General features: G+C 38.3%; 1 protein-coding gene across 1 annotated transcript in view; it reads right to left on the bottom strand.

The window, feature by feature from the left end:
- The window catches only part of VPS13B (vacuolar protein sorting 13 homolog B), an 869,608-nt gene that overhangs the window by 674,646 nt on the left and 171,362 nt on the right, over nt 1-23,600 (bottom strand). The window contains exon 16 of the mRNA XM_019545488.1: nt 12,185-12,369. Within this exon, the coding sequence (XP_019401033.1) occupies nt 12,185-12,369 (185 nt within the window). The remainder of the gene's footprint in view (nt 1-12,184; nt 12,370-23,600) is intronic.

The following is a 23,600-nucleotide window of genomic DNA, read 5'->3' as shown; positions in this document are numbered from 1 at the left end:
TTTTTTTTTTAAGGTGAAAGGAGTTCTTCTGGAAACATATGTATAAAGACTTTCAAGCAATGTGTTGATTTTGCAATATATTGTTATTGGTTTGCTTAATTCCTCAGTTATCTGTATTTTCACTTTCCTCTCACAGTATCTTACCACATGAGCAAAGTATAAATAAAACACACCAAGACTTCTTTCATATTTCTTTCATCTAGAAAAAAGCAGTTCAAAAGGACAGAGAAAGGAAACCCGTATTTCTGCAACTGTTAAGCCACCCCTCAAGAACAGTACCACAATCATTGAACATCCTACTCCAGTAAACAAATGCCGTACATTGATTTATTTCTTAATCAGTGATGCAGCTGGGGTCTGGTCCCCCACCCCAATCCCCAACAGCTTTGAAGTTCCAGGTGGGAACAAAATAAGACTGGGAGCTAGAGGAAGGGAATGGAATATGGAAGAGATGTTTTTGTAGCTTTTGAAACTACAAGCAACTTCAGTTTTGCACAAGAAAAAAAATTTTCCTTAGCATAAAAATTCAATCCCACCTATAGAAAGCCAGTTTGGAGATAAAGAATGAATAGATAACTGCAGCTATAACTTCACTCAGGAAAAAAAAGCATTTTCTAGCAAGCTGGAAATAAAAAGTGAGGTGTTTTACTACAAATACAGATTGCTTAGGATTAAATGAGAAGTTGAATAAAATATCAAGCCTTTGCACCATTTTGATAAATTCATGACAAATGAAGTCTTGCTTAAGTGTCAGAAATACAAAACAATAAATTAAGATGATATAAAGGAGACAATAAATTGACAAGCTTCCCTCTCACTACCAGCACCACCGCAGTCCTGCACTAGCCGGAAGCTCTTCATGTAGGTCAGTAGTCCACAATCTTTTGAGATTCAAGGCACCTCTCAATCGACTCAATACATGCCTCAGAAAATGCCAGCTTTTAGCTTTCACTAAAAATAATACAGCAACTCTTCTCTTGCAAAGAACTGAGAAAGGCCACAACAGGTTGGAATATTTTTGACACTGTGGATTCCTATTTGAAATCTCTGGGATCATCTTGTGAGACATGCAAGTGTTTGCATGCCAACAGTGCTAATATTGTATGGCACCTTTAAGTGGATCGTGTTGGATGACCATATAGGACAATCTGAAATCTGGGACACTGCCCCTCCCCCCCCATTCCCAAATCAGCAGCACTGCTGCAGGCAGAGGCAGGAACAGGATGGTGTGGTGCAGTTCTGGTATTACTATTCAGCCAGGTAAGGGAGTCAATGGCCCATTAATGACCCACTGTCCTTTACTTTGCAGGTGCTAGCAATCATCTCCCCTTCTTAATGGTCTTTCCATTTATCAAGCTAACCTATTTTCAGGCAATTTTGCTGTCTGGTAGGGCTTCCTATTCCACAGCTCATGCCTCTCCTCTTCCCCATGGAATTGTGCCCCACGTCCAGGACAATTATTTTAATTTTTAATCAGTTGGCTAGGAGTGGTCTCCAAATTCCAGGACTGTCCTGGCCAAACCAGGATGTATGGTCACCCTAATCATGTGGCACCTGGTTGACATTCACTGATCTAAATGCTAATTTTGGCTAGATGCTGGGAAGAAGCTGGGAAATGGCAGTATTACACATTTTATGTAGAGAAAAAAGCAGCTCAGTGTCATCTCTAGGTAATGCCAAAATTTAATCTATTGTTATTTCAACAGTTCCTCCCAACAACTGAATACAGCTATGAAGAAATATAGGAGAATGACAAGCTTTTTGGGACTCCACAGGGGAGGGTTATAGAAAAGGAGACATGGATACTCACAGAGATCCTCCAACTTTGGTCTAAGAGGAAAGAACTTAGTTTAGGGTTATTTTGTTCTTCAAATCTCATAACTTTTTGGAGGCAGGATAGGAATTTTTGATAATTAGTGGTATAAATGCCAAAGAGATTTGTTGCAAAATAAGCATGGATGTATCTTCCTAATTCATAGACAAGAGAGTGTCATATACCAGTGTAAAAAGTGTTGTAGGCCTGATCTAAAGGAACACAGAAAACTGGCAGCCAAATACATATTAAACATGGCTTTTTACTTTTTTCTGGATTACCTTATTTTAAAATCAACTTTGAAGTTCGGCAGTCAGTTTGAAAGTTATTCATGTTGTGCAATGCTTGGATTAATGCATGTAGCACGTTGGGTAATAAATTTTCTTCAAAGGAGGTGTCAACAATCAGTTTTAATTGGGGTCTTAGCATTCTTGCTAGGAAAGCGGGCCTCTGTCACAAATGGCAGTTACTAGTGCAGTCAGTTCTTCCATGATTGTTACTTGTGCAAGTGAATAAAGTACACAGAGAAACAGTAGCATTTACAGCTCTCTGCTTCGCTTGTTGTTCTTGGTAGGTCACCCTTGGATTCAATAGTTTATTGTTCCCTAAATAAACATACAAGGCAAAACTGCTGTGTCCTACAACTCTACAGTTGTTCAAGGTAAGGGGACTGCCAGCAGGGCTCATCTTACCTGTCTACAAATACCTAATCATTCTATTCCTTTAATGTGCTATTGATTTTTATACCTTTTTTCTCACGATTTTGCAGAGCCCTCAGAATTGGTTTAACAGTAACTTTTGTTTATAATGCCAAATTAGATCTGTTTTTTAAAAATGTACTTACCCAAAGCCAAGACAACTTTGAATTTAAGATAACCCCCCAAATAATTAGATTCTATACATGGAAAATGTATTAATTTTGTTATAATTTGTAAAGAATCTTATTAGAGGATCATCTTAATTCCATTCCTCCCACTGCTGCAGTGGGAAAAGCAGTGGCAAGGAAGTAGGCAGTAGCGGTGGCAGTAGGGGGGCAGCCAGTGGGGGAGTCAAGTGGCCCCCGCTCCTGGCTACCCAACACCATGCTCCCTGCTGCCTGCCCCTGCTGCTGCCTCACCACTTGCCCCCCCTGTTGCCTGTCCACCCCCACCTTCAGCACTTGACTCCCCATGTGTGCACCTCCCCAAAGTGCCTGCACACTATGGGACTTAGCCCACCTCCCCCCACCAACCATTCTCCTTGTTGTTCCAGTGCAGCTCCAGAGGCCTGCTGGAGCTGGGGGGAAAGCAGCTGTGGAGAGGCAGAGGTAAGACAGGAGGCAGGTGCGCAGTGTCTGTGGCTCCAACCCCTTAATCAGGGCCAGAGTCAGACCTGCAGCAGCTCCCTGCCGCCACTCTACCTTATACTCAAAATCCGAGACAAAGCACTTCCCCCCTCAATATTAAATGGGGGTGGGACCTTATCTTGGATTCAAATAAATACTATACTTTTTTCCCCTTTCCTACCCTATCACCAAAATAGTTACTTTGATGAATATAAACATTTCAAATTTGTCTCTAATTCTTTTCTCTATATAACATGAATGTTATATCAAATGCAAAAACCTGAAAAGCATAATCAAAATGATCTAACTATAATTTTATACACATGTACACTTTATATAGTTGTTCTTCATTTTTAGGGCATTTTTTAAGCATTTCACAGAAGAACATTATTCCAAAATCAGAGAGAGGATTTTTCTGGAGCATCAGAAGCTATTCTGTTATCTAGATAATGCTAGTAAGCTTACAAGTTAAACAAGCATCATCATATATTATAAGATCAATTATATTCTTCAAATGTGCCCACAATTTCCTGTCTTAAGAGTATTCATAAATATGAATCTCCTTCCTCATAGTTTCAAGGGGATACAATCCCATGCATCTTGATCAAAACATCTCTGATCTGATCACAATTTGTTGCTGCTCTGTATCATCAAACTATTCAGAAGACCAGTTTGTAGCTAATTTAAAAGGTCCTACTTACACTGAAGTGTACTGGAAGTTAAATTTGTTGTTATTTACTTACTAAATACAGAAGCCTACATAAAGGATCAGAACACATGTGGGTACAATCACCCATTAAAAACAGCAAAATGTTTATACCATGCAAGTTTCATACATCTGTGTTCTGCCACTCCCAAGCAATTATTCAAGAGAATGCACTCTTGCACGATGATTTTAAACAGAAAGTTTAAGCCATGGTCCTCAAAATGAATGCCAACCTTGGCCACATTATGTGGAACAAACAGACTCAAAGCCAATATGTTGCAAGGAAATGATTAGACCTCAACAACCTGCATTACAACTGAACTTAAAAATGTCTTTTTAAAAAGAGGGGAAAAGTTTTAAAAACAGGGGCATTAGAACAGCCAATCACTATATTTCAATCTTTTTTTCTAAGCTGTTAAAGAACTATGCAACAACTCCAAAACCCTTTTTATATGTACACCTGGGAAGAATACTGAATCCTGTTACTTTCCTCAGTGCTACCCTGATGTGGTTTAGACCAGATGTTTAAATGTTACAGTATGTACATTTTCTTCTTCTTTTCCAAGGCAAAAGCAAAATAAGAGGAATATTTGACTTCACTCCACAAGAGACCTATTTAATAGTTTGGCGGTTATGTAAGTAAAGGTAGCTTGGCTAAGTCAATGTTGACGACATACAGAACGACATGATCCTAATGAGTTGGAAAATATTGGCTCTCATGAGATTCGACCAGATGCTACTGCGCTGAGAAAGCTACTGTATTATTGAATTTCATTTTTATGAGGTAAAATTTATTATTCAACCATTAAGGTATCCCACATGAAATCTTGCATAAAATAGTTTTACAGTTACTTTCTGGAAAGTAGATTTTATTTTAACTTTAAGACATCATTTACATGAGGGATTCAAATGCCTATTTGATCACATTCAACAGAGAAATTTAAGGTCTGCAAGCAATTTTCCCAAAATACCAGATTAATGGAACTGAACTGTCAACAAAATAATGAACTACCTGAATAGGACAGGGAAAAAGCAGTAGCAAGTTCCAGTTTTCCAGAGCAAACTAAAGCCATGTGTGACTGTGCATATGTTTTCTTGGAAGGCTATGGTTAGAAACTAAATGTTTCAGGTACACATTAACAAACAAAAATTACAATTATACCAAAGGATTAATAATGCTCACTATTTAAAAGTTCTATGAGAACAGAATAATATACTTTGAAATGGCTAGCTATTTCTAACATTTGTGCTTTTACAAGTAAATCTAAAGTAACGCTTTCCTCGTCAAATTCACTTTTAGCACCAATATATTTAGTTACCATAAATATGTAGAAAGTACAAAGTATTTCAGCTTCAAACTTCCTCCCCCCAACCCCCGAAACTGAATTATACAGCTGCTACATTATTAGCATGGGACGTGTACTAAGATGCATTTAGTATACTGCTACTACTAATGTTTAAGTACCAAAAATTTCAGAAAATGTTCTCCGAGAACATGAGGCAGCACTAAAGAAAAGAGCCCAGGGAAACTTCCTTCTAACTCTCTTTATCAGTTTTAACTTTATTGCATTTCCAAACTCATTCAATAAATGCTTTTTCTTGAAATATGAAAGTTAATAAAAATTAATGAAATATTGTCTATCATGTCTCCCCTGTAGTCCCAATCTTTTCAATCTCTTTCAGAAGTGCCACCTACTGATTTCTACTGCTCACCTCTGAACCCCTATTTCTGTTAATTGCTATTTTTCCATGACGAATCTATTGTCCTAAAGTTATCAGGCATCTAAAAAAGTAAGTGCATAGCAAAATTTTCAAAATTATTTAAGCATCTTAGCTGCCTAATCCATTGCTTACAAACTAAACCCTATTCAAATCAGAGGCAATTAGGTGTTTTGAACACACCCTTGGGCTATTTCTACCTTGAGTTCCCAATGCTTCTTTTTTTTTTTTTTTTTTTTTTGCATATACACACACATACACCTTTCCCCTAAAAATCAGACCCCCAGAGTTGCATGTATTAATCAAGGAAGCTGATTTTCTGATTGGGACAGAAGTGTCCTTGTTTTGGTTTCAGCTCCACAGTGCAGCAGCTGTCCCATTGGTATTTAGACAACTGAGGAAATTGTCAAATCACTAATCTTCACTCCAGAGGTGTTAATGACTGTCTCTCCCTTTTAATAGTCTGATGTTCCACTAATCAACCTAACTTTGCTTAGGGCAGTTTTGCTGGCTGTTAGCTGCTCCTGGTCTCTTCACCTACTTCACAGCTTTGAAAAGTCTTTAACTCTTTTCAAACTCATAGATATGCCCATCTTCAGCAGCATCTAGCACTTCTTTTGCTGCTTAAATAAAACTGAAGTGCAAGTCAGCTGAATGTTATGCTCTGTCCTTATTTTATGCAGCCACAACTGAAAAAATCTTCTCTCTTCATTGTGCCTTTCAAAAACAAGGTGTGCATTGTATGCCAGAAAATAAGCTAGTTTTGATAATGTAACCCTAATCAATTAGAACCAAATTAAAGTGTTCTAAGTAAAGCAATAATACCTAATGAAATAAAAAGCATTATAATGTGTTCATTAATACTAAAATTTTGCTTGCTTCTGTAGGTGCTTAGCAATATTAATCTGTAGAGAATGACAATCAAGTCTTTTATTTGAGGTGTAAGTGAAAAGTATATATATAAGCACTATAATTTTCAAGCCTTTCACTCTTAATATCCCTCAGAACTCTTGAATATAAACCAATCTCATCTTGATGACTTCTTCCTAAGTTTTTACAGTCCCCCTGTTTTGAACAACTTAAGTCTGGCAATACCTGTTTTATTACCTGATTAACTGGGTATATGTCCTAGAGTTGTGAAAAATCCAGGCACGTTTGCCCTACCTTCCTAATCCCCCTCCCCCTGCAAAAAAAAATAAATTTCCACAACAATTTTAGTAGGGGGAAAGTAGTTACTGAGTTTTCCAGTTTACTTCTATTTCCTGAATTCCCACATTATTCTGGAGTGTTTATATGAACACAACATGTTTGACAGGGGTTTTTTTTTGTTTTTAAGTTAAATGAGCCCAAGCTCCAATTCTAAAAAGTGAAAGAAGGGAGTTTTGTGGCCAGAGTTACTGTCATGTACACATTAGCAATCAATAAACATTATAAAACTGTAAAAAGTGTAGAGAAGAAGGAATGCTGCTGACTACTACTGCAAATGAGTGAACAGCATTTTGTCCAAACACTAATGAACATGCCTTACGCAATATACACATAATTACAGCAAGGAAGCAGGAAACTTGATTGCTCAACTGCATTCAATCAGATAATTCTCATCAAGTAAAATATAAGCATTGTCAATAGTTATAAAGCAGGAAAAAGAATGTGTCCTGATAAAACATGTACCTTTTTCAGATTTTTCAAGCTAAACTATGACACTGATAGATACTTGTTTTTTGATGCAACACAGCAAAAAACATGGAAAAAGATGACCAAAAAATCCTTCATTAGGCAATTTCCATAGTCAAAAATTGATCTGTGATGATAATTTAAGATCACATTCCATGGCTTTCATCCAGTCTTTTATATACAATTAATTTAGTAACTTCACCTTCAAACACACAGAATGTGGCAAAGACTGAACGGTGATTATACCGTCAAAGTAATGAGCTGTTAAGACAGGGACAAATTTCTCGTTAAACTAAAAACTATATTTTCCAGGTAGTAAAAAATGTGGAATTTAAAGAAAAGACTGAAGTGTCTTATCTAACATTTCTAAACTAGAAAAGGAAATTTAAAGTTTTTTCTTTACCATCAGCTGCCCAGTTGGCTGTCTGAAAAGGAACTGAGGATCCAACTTTCCCATACAAGTAAGGCAAAATTTTCCATATTTGCATCCTACTATTAAAATATGCCAATATTGGTGCTGAGCATAAGGCAGACTTGATGCAAAATATTTATTTTATACCATTATGCATTGACAAAACAAGTAAATCAAAAATTGAGCCTTCCACCTTTCTATTACTTAACTAACATGAAAGATCCAAAATCAAGACAGATGTTGAGCTCAGAAAAGGAAGATGAGACTGAAATATAAAATACACACTATATTTACTTGAATTTGAAACAGTATTTTTCCTCCAATCAACATGTAGAAAAAAGGCCTTCGTGTTACATGCACACACACACGCACACACACACACAAAGAAACCTCATCAAATACAGTATCATTAAACTGCTGCCACAAGCAGCTTGTACTCAGCAATGGAAAGCAAGTATGAAGTTGATTAAGTCCAACCAACACTAAGCATGACTACACAATACATGGCCCATACTGGAAAACATGCTGATTAGAACCTAACACAAGGATAAGTTAGTGCAAGCCATCTTAATAAAATACCTCTTACTGCCCCATCAAGCACTGTCCCCCTCAGAACCAACTCTTTTCTAAGTCATGGTGAGCCACTACATTGTATACACTTTTATTTCTTCTTCACTCGCACAGCTGAGCTGCACCTTTCTTTCCCATTTCCAATTATTCCTGTTTCTTTACAGGCCTTAAATGTCTAGCGAACATCACCAAATAGGGCCCCAAACAGTTCACCCCAAATCCCTCTGCTGCCACCTATCTCAGCCTGGAACATATGATTAGCGTGGCTGCACTTGCCATGAGGTGAAGCTGGTCACAGTTGCCCTGTGCCTTATCTGCTTGTGAATCTTTGAAGTATCCTTGGGACTTCTGACAAGAACACTTAGTTCCAGTTATAAGTAAAGGGCAAATTAACCCCTTCCAAAAATCTCCATGGGCTATCTGGAGTATGCACACATACTAAGTAGTGTTAAGCTGTGCAGTCACAATGGCTTCAAATACTGTTGACTCTGGTGGGGCCCGGCCCAAGGAGCTCTATGGTAAATTATGAGCCTTTTGGGTTTGGACTAATATAATGCATAGTATGTGTTATACATAAGGAGGTGCCAAAGTGCTGCTTAGAAGTATGTATATAGAGTACCTGTGCAAAAACCTGCAGCAGTTTCAAAAAAGGTAAATTGCATCAATTCTGGATGAACTATGTCTATGGGTACTATATGCAAATTACTACAGCTATGTTTAATTTTACAGTCAGTGTTTTCAAATTTGCTCCTGACTTCTTTGCTCTCTGGAAGAGCAGGTTCTGACAGTAAGGAGGGGGAAGAAGTTGGATGGGCAAAGGGTAAGGGGACTACTTACTCCCTGGATTTATTTTGTAGCAGTGGGAAGGGGACAAATTTAAAGCATAACACTAATAATTAGATTCTAAACCTGAAAAATTATAACAAATTTATACTTTTTCCAAATATAAAATCGACTTATAAAATCATTTTATATTCAGGGCCATTTTATATTCAAGTAAATATGGTACTATTTACTGCTTTACTTCGCTTTACTTATTTAGAATGTGTTTCAGAGTTCTACTGCAAATCAATACTTTAATCACAGTTGGTTACTATGGAAGACTGGAAAATTATACAATTAACATGGGAGAAAATGGGACAACTTAATTTAGAAGCATGCCAAGTTGCAGATGATCTGAAACAGTGATCTGCCTACTCAAAATAATTCAAACAAATTATTGAACAAAGTCTGATTAGTTTAGATTAAACTTTGTAGTAAGCTAGCTTCTGAAAAAGCAAATCAATTGGTCCAATCAAATCAATATTGAAAAATAGATTCTAAAGACTGACAGGCTTAAGTAATTAGTACTCTGGGGGCTCTATTAATTGTGCATTTTTTATTTTGCTAGCAGAATTTTGATTTCTTCATTTTTTCTACTTACTGAATTTTGCTTACAAAATCTTTTGCATATTCTTGGTATTTCATTTAATATATAATACGTTTCCCTCTGGGATAGTTTTCTGCACCCTGATAAAATCTATTCGAAATATTCTCTACTGCAAATTAATACAAAGCAATAAATCTAACTTCTCTGCAATGTACTTATCTTCAGCTATGTCCTTTACTCCTAGGGAGAAAAACTAGCCATTTGTCTTTTCTCCAGTTTTCCATAAAGTTAATTTTTCATAGCCCTTTGTTATTTATTCTGTTGAAATTCCCTCTTAGTTCTCTGAATTTTCTACTGACATTTTATCTTAGAATTTATGCTAATTGCAACTGGCTACTCTTGGGTTGGACTTCCACTTTCCACTTTTCTATTTGATTTAAAGGACATTTTGATTTTGACATTTAACCAAACACATTTCTTTTAAAGGGATAGGTATCACTTGCTGTATTTCTGTTATCATATGCTTAAGAAACTTTGACACTGAATTAGAGTGTCAAGCCTAAAACTTCTTGGTCTCCCTGCCCTCTGGCAACATGGTGAACTCCAGCTCTGGCTCCATGAAACAACAGAAAAAGCATGCATTACCCTTATATATTTCCTTTGTGGGAAATGCTGACAAACAAGAGGCAAGTGCAGGCAGATCTTTAGAAGAGATGGAAACAAAGAACAAACAACTACCATCCATTGTAAAACTGTTAAATTCTGTAGCATGCCAAATTGTGTGACTGGATTCACACATTCCACAAGGCCCAGTTTTAGATTAATGGGACAATTGATCTCTCTCAGAGTTATCATTTCAGGCCTTCTGCAGACTCAGCAAGGCCACTACAGTAGCCTACATGCAGTTTTCCGTTGTGAGATGTTTATTCATTTCAACAATTTGGACTAGAGTATTTATTTTAAAAATGAACACCAATCTGGAGCAGAGTTCCATGAATAACTCAAAGTTATAGAGAGTAAAAAGGGCACTGGTTATAGCCTTAATAATAATAAATTATGATCATAATAAACATACAATCTAATATACAGCAATAAGTTTCTTTTCCTACCAGTTGGGTCAAAATGTCTGATTTAAGAACTGCTTGGCAGTTCTATGAACTTACTCTTCAGCCAAACACTCACAAAACAGGTCTATCAGCTAGACCTGTGGTTTCACAGGTACCATGAGGTACCCCACAGTTAGGTTTGCAGATATAATTTACAAGATAAATCTCTGGATAGAGATATTCCAAACAGAAATATATAGTTGTGGTCTCTGTGGTTCTTTGTAGCAGATAAACTGCTCTATTATTTTTTGGTACTCAAAATAAGTGTGAACACTAAGAACGGGTATTTTTCAAGTGGTGCCTGAAGTCTATTCAGGGGTGCTTCAAGTCTAAAAAGTTTGAAAATCCCTGAGCTAAACAGACCTATCTTTTGAAATTGTAATGGCCTTGAACAAACCACTGTCCTAGAAGTAGAGATACAGTCAAGCTAAAATAAATTATATTCTGAATAAAAGGCCAGGCAAACGGCATATTGGATTTAATGCTTTGCAAAAGGTATGAAGAGGACCATCAGCAGACTGAGACAAATGCCTTATCAAACTCTAGTTTTAAAGGCAGACCTTGTGCTCTCTTTTTGGTGTCCCATTAGCTACTGCCTAAATTCTCTGATGCTGGATGGACATAAAGTCTTAAAAAAAAAACACTTCTGGATTTGAATTATAATCTTAAACTGAACTGCTACCCTTCTTGGGGCATAACAGGTAAGTGTTGCCAAGATCACAGAGATTTATTAAATGAAAGCAAGCTACCCTAAATGGTCCTTGGCTTGACAGCCAAATTCAGCAAAACATTTAAACATTTGCTTTAATTTTAAGAACACAAAGCTGTGCAGGATTTATACAGGTATGTGATAGAGGGCTTTGATGAATAAATCCTTAATTTGCACAGCCAACTTTTCTTCTAAAAAGTCCATGTTTTGTATTATGAATCTACATGGTTATCTCCTTTATTTCTTCCACCTCTTAGATTTGTATTATTTCAACTAACTCAAACAATGAAGAAAGAGATACCGGTAAAACTGGCTACGATGAAGACTATTTGAAGCCCTTTCTACAAAAAAAAAATAAATTCTCATCTCCATGCAACAAAATGTCGGTAATAAATAAAGCCCTTAAACCTAGTGATTTGTATTTCATTCAACAGCTTCACCTTTGAATGATCTTAAATTACTGCATTGCACAGTATAAGGTAGCAAGGCTGGATGTTGCAAATGATGAAGGAAGCATGGAAAAATTATCCTGTATGGGAAAATTAAATGCATCCAGAAATTGTTGCCAGAGAATGAAGTTTGGTGGCTTAGCTTACATCCTGGATTTTAAGCATAAGCTATAAATACCCATATGGACACAAAAGCATTCTGCCAGTTAAATATTGCATGTCAAAAGCTTGGATTTAAAAAGATATCACTGTATATGCATTTACTTGCTCCATGCAGTGCTCTACATAATAGGTATTAATCTATTATACTTGTCAAACATACTATGCCTTTACCTAAAGTTTGGAAGACTTCATTCAGCAAAGTCTCATTTACTGCTGTAGAACTGACATTCCCAAGATGATGAAACCAACTCTGATAAATAGTTTGAAGCAGAAGGGTCTGAGCTCTTGTTGCTTGAACGGTCAGATTAGGAAGCTCAAATATGCATTCAGTCAGAGGAACATGAGATCTCTTGGTCCTGGTTAAAAACATTAAGAGACAAAAAAGGAAAGTGATTAATCTAGAGCACAGTATTGGCAACAACTCTAGAAAACCATAAATCACAAGATATCAGACTATATGCAGCTGGTTTATAAGGGCTAGCATGCATTTTGGAAAGCTTTTCCAGAGTATTTCAAAACTTAGTTACAAATATGACTGGCTTGCCAAAGAAAATTAATTTCTCAGTAGGAGTCACTCTTATCTACCAAAAAGAAAGTATGTATTCCACAATTTTAAAGAGGAACTCACGCCGTATGAATTTAGCCTGATCATCTCAAAATTTTATGATAGTTAATTTAAACACCAAACCCGAAATGTGAAATGTAATATTTGCACACTTATAAGTCTAATTCTGAGGCATATATGCAGCAGCCATACTACCTGCACAAAATGCAGAACAGCCAAGAGGTAAATGAATTACGTGACACCACTGGCAAGTTCTGGCGATGACAAAACACAACAGCAATATTCATTTGGTTAATCTAAGCACCAGAACTCCTTAAGACTATTTATATGACCTAATTCAAATATATTTGTTTCTTTTTTAAATGTAAAGGATGAATCAAGCTGCATACTTCTACTAGTGCTGTCCTCATCTTTCTTTTTAATCACAACTGCAACTGTCAGCAGCTTTCAACTTCAGATGACCCAAAATGCTACTGTATCTCCTTCCATTGCTGCTCACTCCCTGCTGCTCCCTCTTCAACCATTACCGCTCTAGATGACTATATCAGCCCTTGTCCATGCCGTTTCTACATCTTTTCCCCTAACCACTTCCTTAGATTTCCTCTTTCCAGCCATGTCAATTGTTTTCAACTTCTGTAGACTCAAGGCACCCCTTGCTAGACACAAGACACTCCTCAGAAAATGCCAGCTCTTAGTTTTTACTAATTCATCTGTTGCAAAGAACTCAGAAAGACCACAACAGGTCAGAAAGTTTTTAACACTAAGGATTCCTGTTGAAATTTCAGTTTAACTTTTGAATCACATTTGCACACCTAATATTGCTAATATTGTGTGACATTCCACAGCACCCTTGAAAGCATCTCTGCACCTTCCTCATGTGATCCTACCAAAATAGCATTAGAGCAACTTCCAAGTATTTCTGAATGTATTCTCCCAACACTGTAAGTGTTATTTTCTGACATAACTAGCTAGAAAAAGAGGAACACATATACAGTATAAAAAATAGTCTATACAGTAAAAGCTGTGCTATCCGGCACTTAACCATCCGGAATACTCTACTAACCGGCATTTGTTAACACAAATCTTCCTTTCAAGGGACACAGCAAAAGCAAAACCGGAAGTCTCACTTCCGTTTTGCTGCTGCAAGCCGAATCCTACTTCTTCCTTGTAGACCACAGCCTGGGGCATGGCAGCCTGCACAGGGCCCAGCTCCCCGTTCCCCGGCACACCGACGCCAGGGAGTGAAAGCCCTGGTGCACCAGATGCGGCATATTTGATTAACCGGCATATTTGATTAACTGGCATCCTCCCTTCCCCATGGATGCCGGATAACCGAGCTTTTACTGTACCATGATTTCAAAACTACTACAATTGCAACCGTGCAATTTGGATACATCTAACACAGGGGTGGGCAAAATGCAGCCTACAGGCCAGATGCAGCCCACCAGAGCATCCTATCCGGCCTGTGGGGCCCCTAAAAAAATTAGAAAATTAATATTTATCTGCCTCTGGCTGCCTGTCATGTGGCCCTGGATGGCTTGTCAAAACTCAGTAATATGCCCTCCACCCAAAATAATCGCCCGCCCCGATCTAACATTATTAAAAAATGCTGAAAAATGTGCTCATATATTCAATCATAGAATCATTTTCAAATATTTTATGGAACATTCTTTCAGAAACATTTGTTATATTAAACCACTACAAGAAAAGAACTTAAAAACTAGCACAATGAGCATCTCAGTAAATAGAACAACAGAAATCATCTCCTCCTCACATGGCAAGACCTCATCAAGTGTATGTCCTCTACATAGCCACTGCCACTTTCAAACTTTTAATTTATGCTTGATCCCTTTTGATTCTATTATTTACCCGCAAAAAAAAAAATCTTATTCCAAGGACAATCATTTTGGGAATAACACAAAAATACACTGTATCCTACTAGAAAGGCACTGGCAAGTGGCAAATTACAAAAGCCAGAAATTAATTGTATCATTAGCCTCAGGCAAGTATTCCACACACACACACTGTACATAACAAGTGAATTTGTTATATTCATTGAAAACTGTAGTGACGTTATATTAATCTTACAGTTATTTCCTCCATAGCATCTGATATCTGAGAACTACTTGTCCTTGCCCTAATTATTGCAAGCTATTCTTCCCAACACCGTGGGTGTTTGCAGATGTTTGAAAAAAAAAGGTGCTTTACTTTAAACTCTATGAGCTCTCATGCCAAGCACTGTGCATGCCCAGAAGTACCGCATTAGTTGGACCCAGCTCACCTGATGTCTGTGTAAATTTGGCACTTTAGTGAAGCTTTTTTGGCATCTTTATCTAATACCTGATTGGCTCAGTTTTAGATAAAAGTGCCAGAAAGTCCCCAATCTATATAGATGCAGAGTCAGGTCAAAGTAATGTGCTGCTCCTTCTGGTAAAGAGCATTTATTGTGTGTGGGGGAGGGGGAGGTATTTTGTTTGTTTTGGGGAGGGAGGGTTGTCTGCATGCAGCCCTTGATTTTATAACATATTTCATTGCAATAGGGTCATAGATTCATAGATGTTAGGATCGGAAGGGACCTCGATAGATCATCGAGTCTGACCCCCTGCATAGACAGGAAAGAGTGCAGGGTTCAGATGACCCCAGCCAGATGTCCATCCAACCTTCTCTTGAAGACCCCCAGGGTAGGGGAAGGCATCACCTCCCTTGGGAGCCCATTCCAGACCTTGGCCACTCTAACTGTGTCAATTGTTTCCTTTCCAACTTTTAATTTATTATCTTTCTACTTTGTCTTTCCTTTTACAGTACATTTACTCTCTTTTAAACAATATTTAATGCCTAAACTAAATGCTTCAAATTCCTTCTCTATATTTTCTGACAGAACAACTTCAGAACATGCATTTTTTAAAAAAAGGAGCAGTGAGTAATGGTGCCAAATTCAGGATCAACAAGTTACAAATTCTTCCCATCTCTATAATGATATTTTCTAATATCTTATAATGGTACGTTTAGAGAAAAGGGGCTCTCCAGAGGGCTGCAACAACAGCAGCATACAGTCCAACAGTGGATAAAACTTCACTTTAAAACATAAGACTATTCATTTAATGTGTAGTGCAGCTACTGTACTGAACTACAGTGACTTTAAAACTTACCGGTTTCATGTAAAAAGATTCCCTAATGGGTAATAACAGTGTATTAAATAAAATGTGGGGGTTTTTTTATCATATGCAAATTGTAGACTTATTGTAGTTTTTAACAATCCCATTGGAGCAAAATGCAGTACACTCTTTCAGAGAATTCTGGGAGAACAAAGTGAAGAAAAACAAATCCCTTTATATTCAAAAAGTCAGCACACAAAAAAATCTGCTGTTCCATGTGTGCAGCAAGTGTTTCTTAGAGGAAATTTTAACTAGAATTGGCTAATGATGAAAGTGAATTTATAATTCAAATTTTATTATAATGGTTTTGAAATAAAAACAATGCATTTAAAAGTACTTTACAACATATTCGCTACTACACTGCACCTGTTAATACACAAAAATCTACCATTAACAAGTTAATGATCTAAACTTTATCAGTTTTACGGCCCAAGAGATGTATTCAAATAATATAATTTCAGTGCAAATACATGTAACTTTTTCCACTAAGTCAAACCAGATCCATGTTTCAAATCTGCATCAAGTAAATTTTGGTTCATATGAAATGAATCAATGTGGATTGATAATAAAATGATCATAGTGAAAACAAATACATATACGATGAATTCTTCAACAATAATTAGTTAAATTTCACGTAATCTTAAGAACTACAACAGAAATATTTTTTTCATCCAGTCTTTATATTGAGAGTTAAAGTTTAGGTCTGACCATATGTACATTTAACAGAACATGTTAAAAACTACCAATTCAAACATTATTCTCTAAGGGAAAATAAATCCTAATGTAACCAGTGGGATAGGCAACTCATTAAAGCTAAACTTGGACAAATTCCAGGATAAATTTAAGGAAATATGAACAAGCAAGTCTTGCTGTGTAGTAGCATAGAGTGAAAATGAATCTGTCCTAATTAAATGATTTTGAAATACACTTTAGTTGTACCCAGTTTGCTGACAAACTGCAATACAGACTTGCTGAAATATTTGGATAAATTTGGCATATCATTAAAGAAAACAGTTTTCACTATTTTTACATGAAAACATGAATTGATTCTTATGTTGCAAACACAGGCACTAATATAACCAATTCATATAAGTTCATAGGCCTGCTATGAAATATTTGCATGTGTAGACCTTAGGAACAGCAACCCATTCTTTTAAAATCAACACCTCCCAGTGATTGAAAGAATAAAGTGGTGAACAGCTGGCTCCAGAGGTTTATATAGAGTCCCAAAATGCAAAGCTGGAACCTGCAAAATGTTTCCAAAAATTAAATTTTTGTTATTACTCATATCCTGTACAGTAAAATACGATTAGTTCATTTTTTCCAAAATAACAAAACTGGAAACCTGCTACTAGAACCTAGTAACTGCACTCTAGAAAAACATGAATGTAGGTTATATTTGTACAACCTTCTTTTATAGAACACCAGCAGATATTTTCATTTGTTTAGTTACTTGATAAGGACAGGATTAATCTGCAGGATACACAATACCTTCCATGTAACTCAATCACTGGTTCATCTGATCCTCTATTTAAACAGATAAAAAAAATCTGAGGTACCAAGTAATATGTAGTACTTCATTACAATTTCAAACTTTTAAAATCTATTAAGCAAGTGGATAATCCAAACAATGACTGTAAGTAGCTGCTGTTTCATAGTGAGGAATACCCAGATTTTGAAGAAATAATAAACAGCAAGAATCAAGGAAGACAACATAATCTTAAAAATATATGAAATTGCAGTCACTATTATATGGTATGCAAACTATGTTATCCTTTTAGACTCCAAAGTAAAAATTGCCTCTTCTACAGATAAATGAGAAATTCTTATCATTGAAACACTAGGGCAAAATTCTATTTCCCTTTGTATATCTAAATGGCAGTTTTCTGGACACATAAATAGCATTTTAGGCAATTATGAACAGGTAGGGATTCTATAATCCACTGCTTCTTAACATTTTTTGTACCAAGATCCATTTGTAAACATCAGTGTCTAATCCCAACTCAGTGCCCCTTACTCCTGCCAGCCTTCAAGGGAAAAAACATGGTTTCCCACATTTGTCTCCTTTAAAAGAGAATCCATTTTTAAAGTTAGTTGATCCCATTTTAAACTTTGTTCACGCCCCTTTCGTATATGCTTGTGACCCATTTTTGGGTCTCAATCCATGGGTTGAGAAACACTGCTATAATCCCTGCAGTGTGGATTTGTAAGCATGCACACAAACTGATCATGCCCAGGAAAATGTAGCCACACTTCAATCCATAACTGATAGGTGTTAGACAGAGGAGGAAGCCCCTTTCTAAAAAGGTTACTTTCCAAAAAGGGGGAGATTCAGGTTCTAGGCCCCACCTTCACTCAAATGGGGTTTGACCCTACATCTCTGAGGGTAGAAACAGTTGCCTGATGTTGCATTTGTACTGCCATAACAATTTTTCTGGAAGAACATCCCTACGTTTTGTGACTCCACATCCATGATATGAAAAACAAAATGTACTAAGAAGTTGTCAGGTATCCAGGTTGTAGCTGAATTGGTCAAGAGGCAAAAGGGATCAGAATTCATGGTAGAGGTGATATCTTTTATTAGATCAACACATTTTTTCCAAAAAAAGATATATTTTGCAAAAATCCAGTTGGTCTAATAAAAGATATCACCTCTACCATGAATTCTGATTCCTAATAAGTTGTGCTACTTTACTGTGAAAGCAAACATCTATTTGCTTGGGGACAGGAGCAGAGTGTGGTGGACTATAGGCGGCCTGGAAGCACCAGCACTCTCCCAACACCTCAGACAAGTGTTCTGGGGACCCTAGGGGCCTGATCCTGTAACCTGGGTCAGGCCTCTCAAGCACCTAAAGGACTTGTGCAGAAATTTAGGGCTGGAAGTCATCAGGTCTGGCTCCCCTGATCTGGGCAGGAAAGACTGCTGCGGTCAAATAACCCTACCAAGGTGTGCATCCAGTCTCCTTTTGAAGATCTCAAGGGTAAGAGCTTGCACCACGCCCACTGACAGTCTATTCCAGGGTCTGGTCACATGAACCATGAAGAAGTTTTTCCTTCTATCCAGTCTGAAACCTTCTTCTAGGAGTTTATGACCGCTGCTCCTGGTTTTACCCTGGGGCACTTTTGTGAATAGTTGTTCATCCAACTCCTGATGCTCTCCCCTGACATATTTGTAAGCTGCCACCAAACCCTCCCAAAGTCTTCTCTTTTCTAGGTTGAACAGTCCCATATCCATCAGCCTTTCCTCCTATGGCTTGCTCTTCAGGCCTCTAATCATATGACTGGGTCTTCTCTGGGCTCTCTCAAACTTCTCCAAATCCTTCTTGAAGTGTGGTGCCCAGAACTGGACGCAGTTCTCCAGCTGCAGCCTCACCAATGCTGAGTAACACAGAAGAATCACTTCCTTAGTTTTGCTTGAGATGCATCAGTTGATGCATGCCAGCATATCGTTTACTCCACTAACTGTAGCATCACACTCGTGGCTCATCTTCATTTTACGGTCCATTACGACCCTCAGGTCCATTTCGGACATGGTGCTAGCTAGCATAGCACCACAGAGCCTATAAGTTTGTTGCAGATTTTCCTTCCCCAGATGGAGCCCTTTATATTTCTCAGTGTTCAACAGCATCTGGTTCTGGTCCGCCCATTTAACTAATCTGTCTAGGTCCACCTGGATTGTCAGCTGATCAACTTGTCTGGCTTTTACCAGGAGCACATCTCTAAGTGGGTAAAGTCCTCATGGGTCAGGGTGTGATAGAGTAGGATTTAGGGAATCTCAGGTGCCCCGTACCTCCAAGCTGGGACTCATGTGATCCCAGGGCCTCATTGGACCTATGCTGAGCCATGCTCCATATGGAGGCATGGGTCCAGGGGGAGTGAGGGAAGGAACCAGGTGATCCCAATACCCTGCACCTCCATGCAGAGACCCATGCTGACTTGTGCCTCTGCCTGAACCACAGGTCAGCACAGGGGTCCCTGTGTGGAGGTATGGGACACCAGGGATTACCCAGCTTCAGCAATGCTCCATGCCAGTATCCACACTGACCCATGCCTCCATATGAAGCATGGCACAGTGCAGATACTGGCAAAGAGGTACATGGCTGCATGGGAGCCAGCGAATTCCTGACATCCTGTACCTCCATGTTAGGACCTATGCCTCCAGCACACGACTCAGCAGGGAAATTTAAGAGTATCACCATTTCTCTCCTCCATCCAGAGTCTGACCTCTATGAAGAATGACAGACAATTATTACACAGGAGAAACCACTGCACTGATGGCTTTTAAAAAACAAAGAGAGGGTGAGGCTGTGGGGAGCAAGCTGAAAACTTTGATGATGCTTTGGGAGCATAAGCCTCATATTCTAGAATTAGGAATGAAATAGATGTTGCAATGGATCCATATCAAAAGCAGCAGAAAAGAAGAAAAACCTTAAGAGCATACAAAAATCTTTCCATACTAATATAAAGTTTTAATATATCCATGAGGAAAGAGATTTGTTCTTGATATCTCTGAGTTTGTGGAAACACTTAAGACTTGTTTTGTTTCATTTGGACATTAAGTTGATCAGAATTTACAAAGAACAATACTGCATGCTCATGATGTGCAATTAGGCCAGAAGTAGAGGTCTCAGTGGAACAATTATTGTAATTTTATCTGCTATGAGACACCAAGATAAAATGCTACAGGCTGCAAGGAAAAACAGAAACCTGGAATTTGAGGATGGGAAACAATTTTCCTGGGCCTGTGTCCAGCCACAATGAGGAGAAGATGAGTCTTTCTACCCAATGGAATAAGAATTTCTGAACAAAGGCAAGAAAGCAGCATAAATCTACCACACTGAGTCACTGTAAAAATAGAGACTGTAAAATGTAACTGATTCCTATTCAATACCTGCTGTCTTTAACAACTACAGGACTGAATTTAAATTCTTATTTCTGAGCACTTCAAAAGCCAATTTGCTGTTAAAATAGGTAAAAACAGGACAACACGCAATATTTAGACAAATTAAAAAAATAACTTTACAAAACCTAAAACAGAATGGAAACGTTACCTTTGAAAATTCAGTAAAGGCACAAATGCTAAGGGCCCAAACTGTCATCCATGTTTGAAATCTCCTTCTGTACTTGATATTAAATACCTGTCTCCAGTAAGAATCATTAGATTTACATGAACAGTTTTTGAAACCGTAAAAAGGTAAAGTCTGTGCTCTGAAGAGTTTACAATCTAAGGCAGTGGTGGGCAAAATATGGCCCACGGGATCTGGCCCACAGAGGAGCTTTGTCCAGCCAGCAGCAGGTCCTTTGGTCCCGCCTGGCCAAGGCGCCACCCAACTGTGGTAACTCCTGCCACCCCCTGGGCATGCAGCAGGGCTGGGGTGGCTCTGCAGCTGAACTGGCCCCAACCCCACTATGGAGGAGAGAACCAGCACACACCACTGGCCAGGCAAGCCCTGACCCCGCACTGGCTCTGGGCTTTCCTGCCCAGGCTGAGCAGTGACAGCACAGGACAGAAACTGCTGTTCAGTGCAGGATAAAGGCAGCCCCCTCCAGCTGCCACCGCTTCCTAGTGCAGCCCCCCCAGAGCCCACACAGGGCTGCCCTGTGCCTCCACTGCATCACCACCACCTCCAGGCTGCCCCTTGGAGAAGTGGTGGCAGCACAAAGAAGACACAGGACAGCCCCACACAGGCTCTGAGTGGCTGCACCAGGAAGTGCCGGTAGCGGGAGGGGAAGGGACTGCTTTTGCTCTACATTGAGCAGCAGTTTCTCTCCCGCACTGTTGCTGCTGGGCCTGGGCCCCAGTGCTGGCTCTGGGCTCACCCTTCCAGGCTGAACAGCAGCAGTGGTGGTGGTGGTGGTGCTGGACAGAAACTGTTGTTTGGTGCAGGGAAAAGCAGCTCCTACTTCTTGCCACCACAGGTACTTTTTGGTGCAGGTGCCCAGAGCCCACACTGGACTGCCCTGTGGCTCTGTCATAACTGCCTCTGGGTTGCCCCATGCAGCAGCAGTGACAGCGCAGGGCAGCCCAAAGGCAGCGGTGATAGCACCTTTTCATTTCATAACCTGGATACTTGACACATGGAAGATATCAAATTTTAGCCATTTTTTTCTATGAAAAATTCATAATTTTACAAGAAGGAAACATTTTACTATTTGATATGCTAACACCAGGCTCCTGCCATTGTTGGAGTAAATCTGCATCTCACAGAGCACAGAGATTCACAGATACCTAACCACAAAAGGAATCCCTACGCAGAAGAGCTTTCCATCTTTCCACTCTTCTGTGAAATATGAAACATCATAACCTGAAGGAAATATACTTCTACATCCTGCTTGCAACCAGACAACTTTGAGGTAAAGACTTTTTCAACCTTTCTCTGTGCCTAACCCAGACAAAATGAACTATTCCAAACAGGAGACTTTACCACATCTTCAGCTCTCCCGTGAAATATGAATTTTCATTTCTACCTAGGAGAACTTTTACAATCTCTGCTCTCTCCTACGCCTGATGAAGAGTGAGTGTGCCCAAAAGCTTGCAAATAAACAAAGTATTTTGTTTGTAAATATCTAATTGGTCTAATAAAAGATATCATCTCTTCCGCAAGTTTTGATTCCTGTTGCTTGTAGACTGATATGGCTACGACGTGGATACCATAAGACATTTATGGAATTAAAATGCTGGGGGCATAGCTGATATACTTTTTTTTCAGAGCAAGAAGCTAAGTCTGTAGCTATTTTTAGTACAATAATTCCACTTCTTTTATGCCAGATAATGAACCTTAAACATTTAAGCAAGATGTAATTCTGTTGGCAACTATAAACAGAAAATGAAATTGCAATCCTATTACCTTCAGGGGAACTAGAATGTAATTTTTGCTTATGCAATTGCACATCTAAACAGATAGCAGGAAAAAGAAATAGAAACTACTCTATATGAAAAAGAAAAACCAGCTAGCAAAGTACTGAAGCTTTTTTATGCATATAAAGACACCAGTAGAGACAGTCTTCCTGCCCTATTCTTTAACAACTATAAATTTTCATTTTCAAATAACTATTAGGTGCTTTAACTAAATTTTTATCAGTGTAAGTATTCCATTATATAAAAAACCTAAAATTCATCAGAAAAATGCATGTCTCTTGATCTTCAAAAGAAATAACCATGTCATGGTAAGCAGATATGTTTCCTATATCCCTGTTTCTTACAGGACGATTGCCTCTGCTGTTGAATACCTTATTTGGGAACCTTTTGATCTTTCTAAAAATAAGAAAAGAACAAGTACCTAACTTTACAACCATGTTTCACTGACTTTAGCCAACAAAAGCATTTGACTGAAAATCCTCCTCTTTAATATCAAGCCAACCCAAGAAAGAAAGAGATATTTCTTGGAGTTTATAAGTTTAGGACAAATTGGTTAAGACATTGTAAGTTACGTGGTAATGAAAATTTAAATAAATTTGAGGCACTGCAAAACAGACCTATCAAAACCAGCTTGGATTTACAACTTTTAAAGCATCTCATATACCTTTTTCCCCACTGAAGAACAACCCCTAAACGTAATTGGTCCAAATACTGTTTAAAAAAAACTAAGTATTTTCTTCTTTACTGCCAGCTGACCTGTAGGATTTTTTTTTATAGCAATACGTACACAACATAAAGAATAAGGTGTGAAAGAAAACTTATACAGGTATACCCTGAGAAAACAGTCTTTGCAGAAACCCTTCTGAAACCCAGCCTTAACCTACCTGACAGCCCTGTTTTTGTTTACTATCCAAAGCTCCAAATTTCATGGTTCAGGTCCAAATACGTTGGACCCCTGCTAAACCACATGGGGCAACTGATGCCCAGGAAAAAGCCAACCTATTAAAT

This window comes from Crocodylus porosus, unplaced genomic scaffold, assembly GCF_001723895.1.
Source record: "Crocodylus porosus isolate Cpor-Errol unplaced genomic scaffold, CroPor_comp1, whole genome shotgun sequence".
NCBI classification, from domain to species: Eukaryota; Metazoa; Chordata; order Crocodylia; family Crocodylidae; genus Crocodylus; species Crocodylus porosus.
The sequence above is the reverse complement of the archived record's forward strand: the minus strand, read 5'-3'. Positions and strand labels throughout refer to the sequence as shown.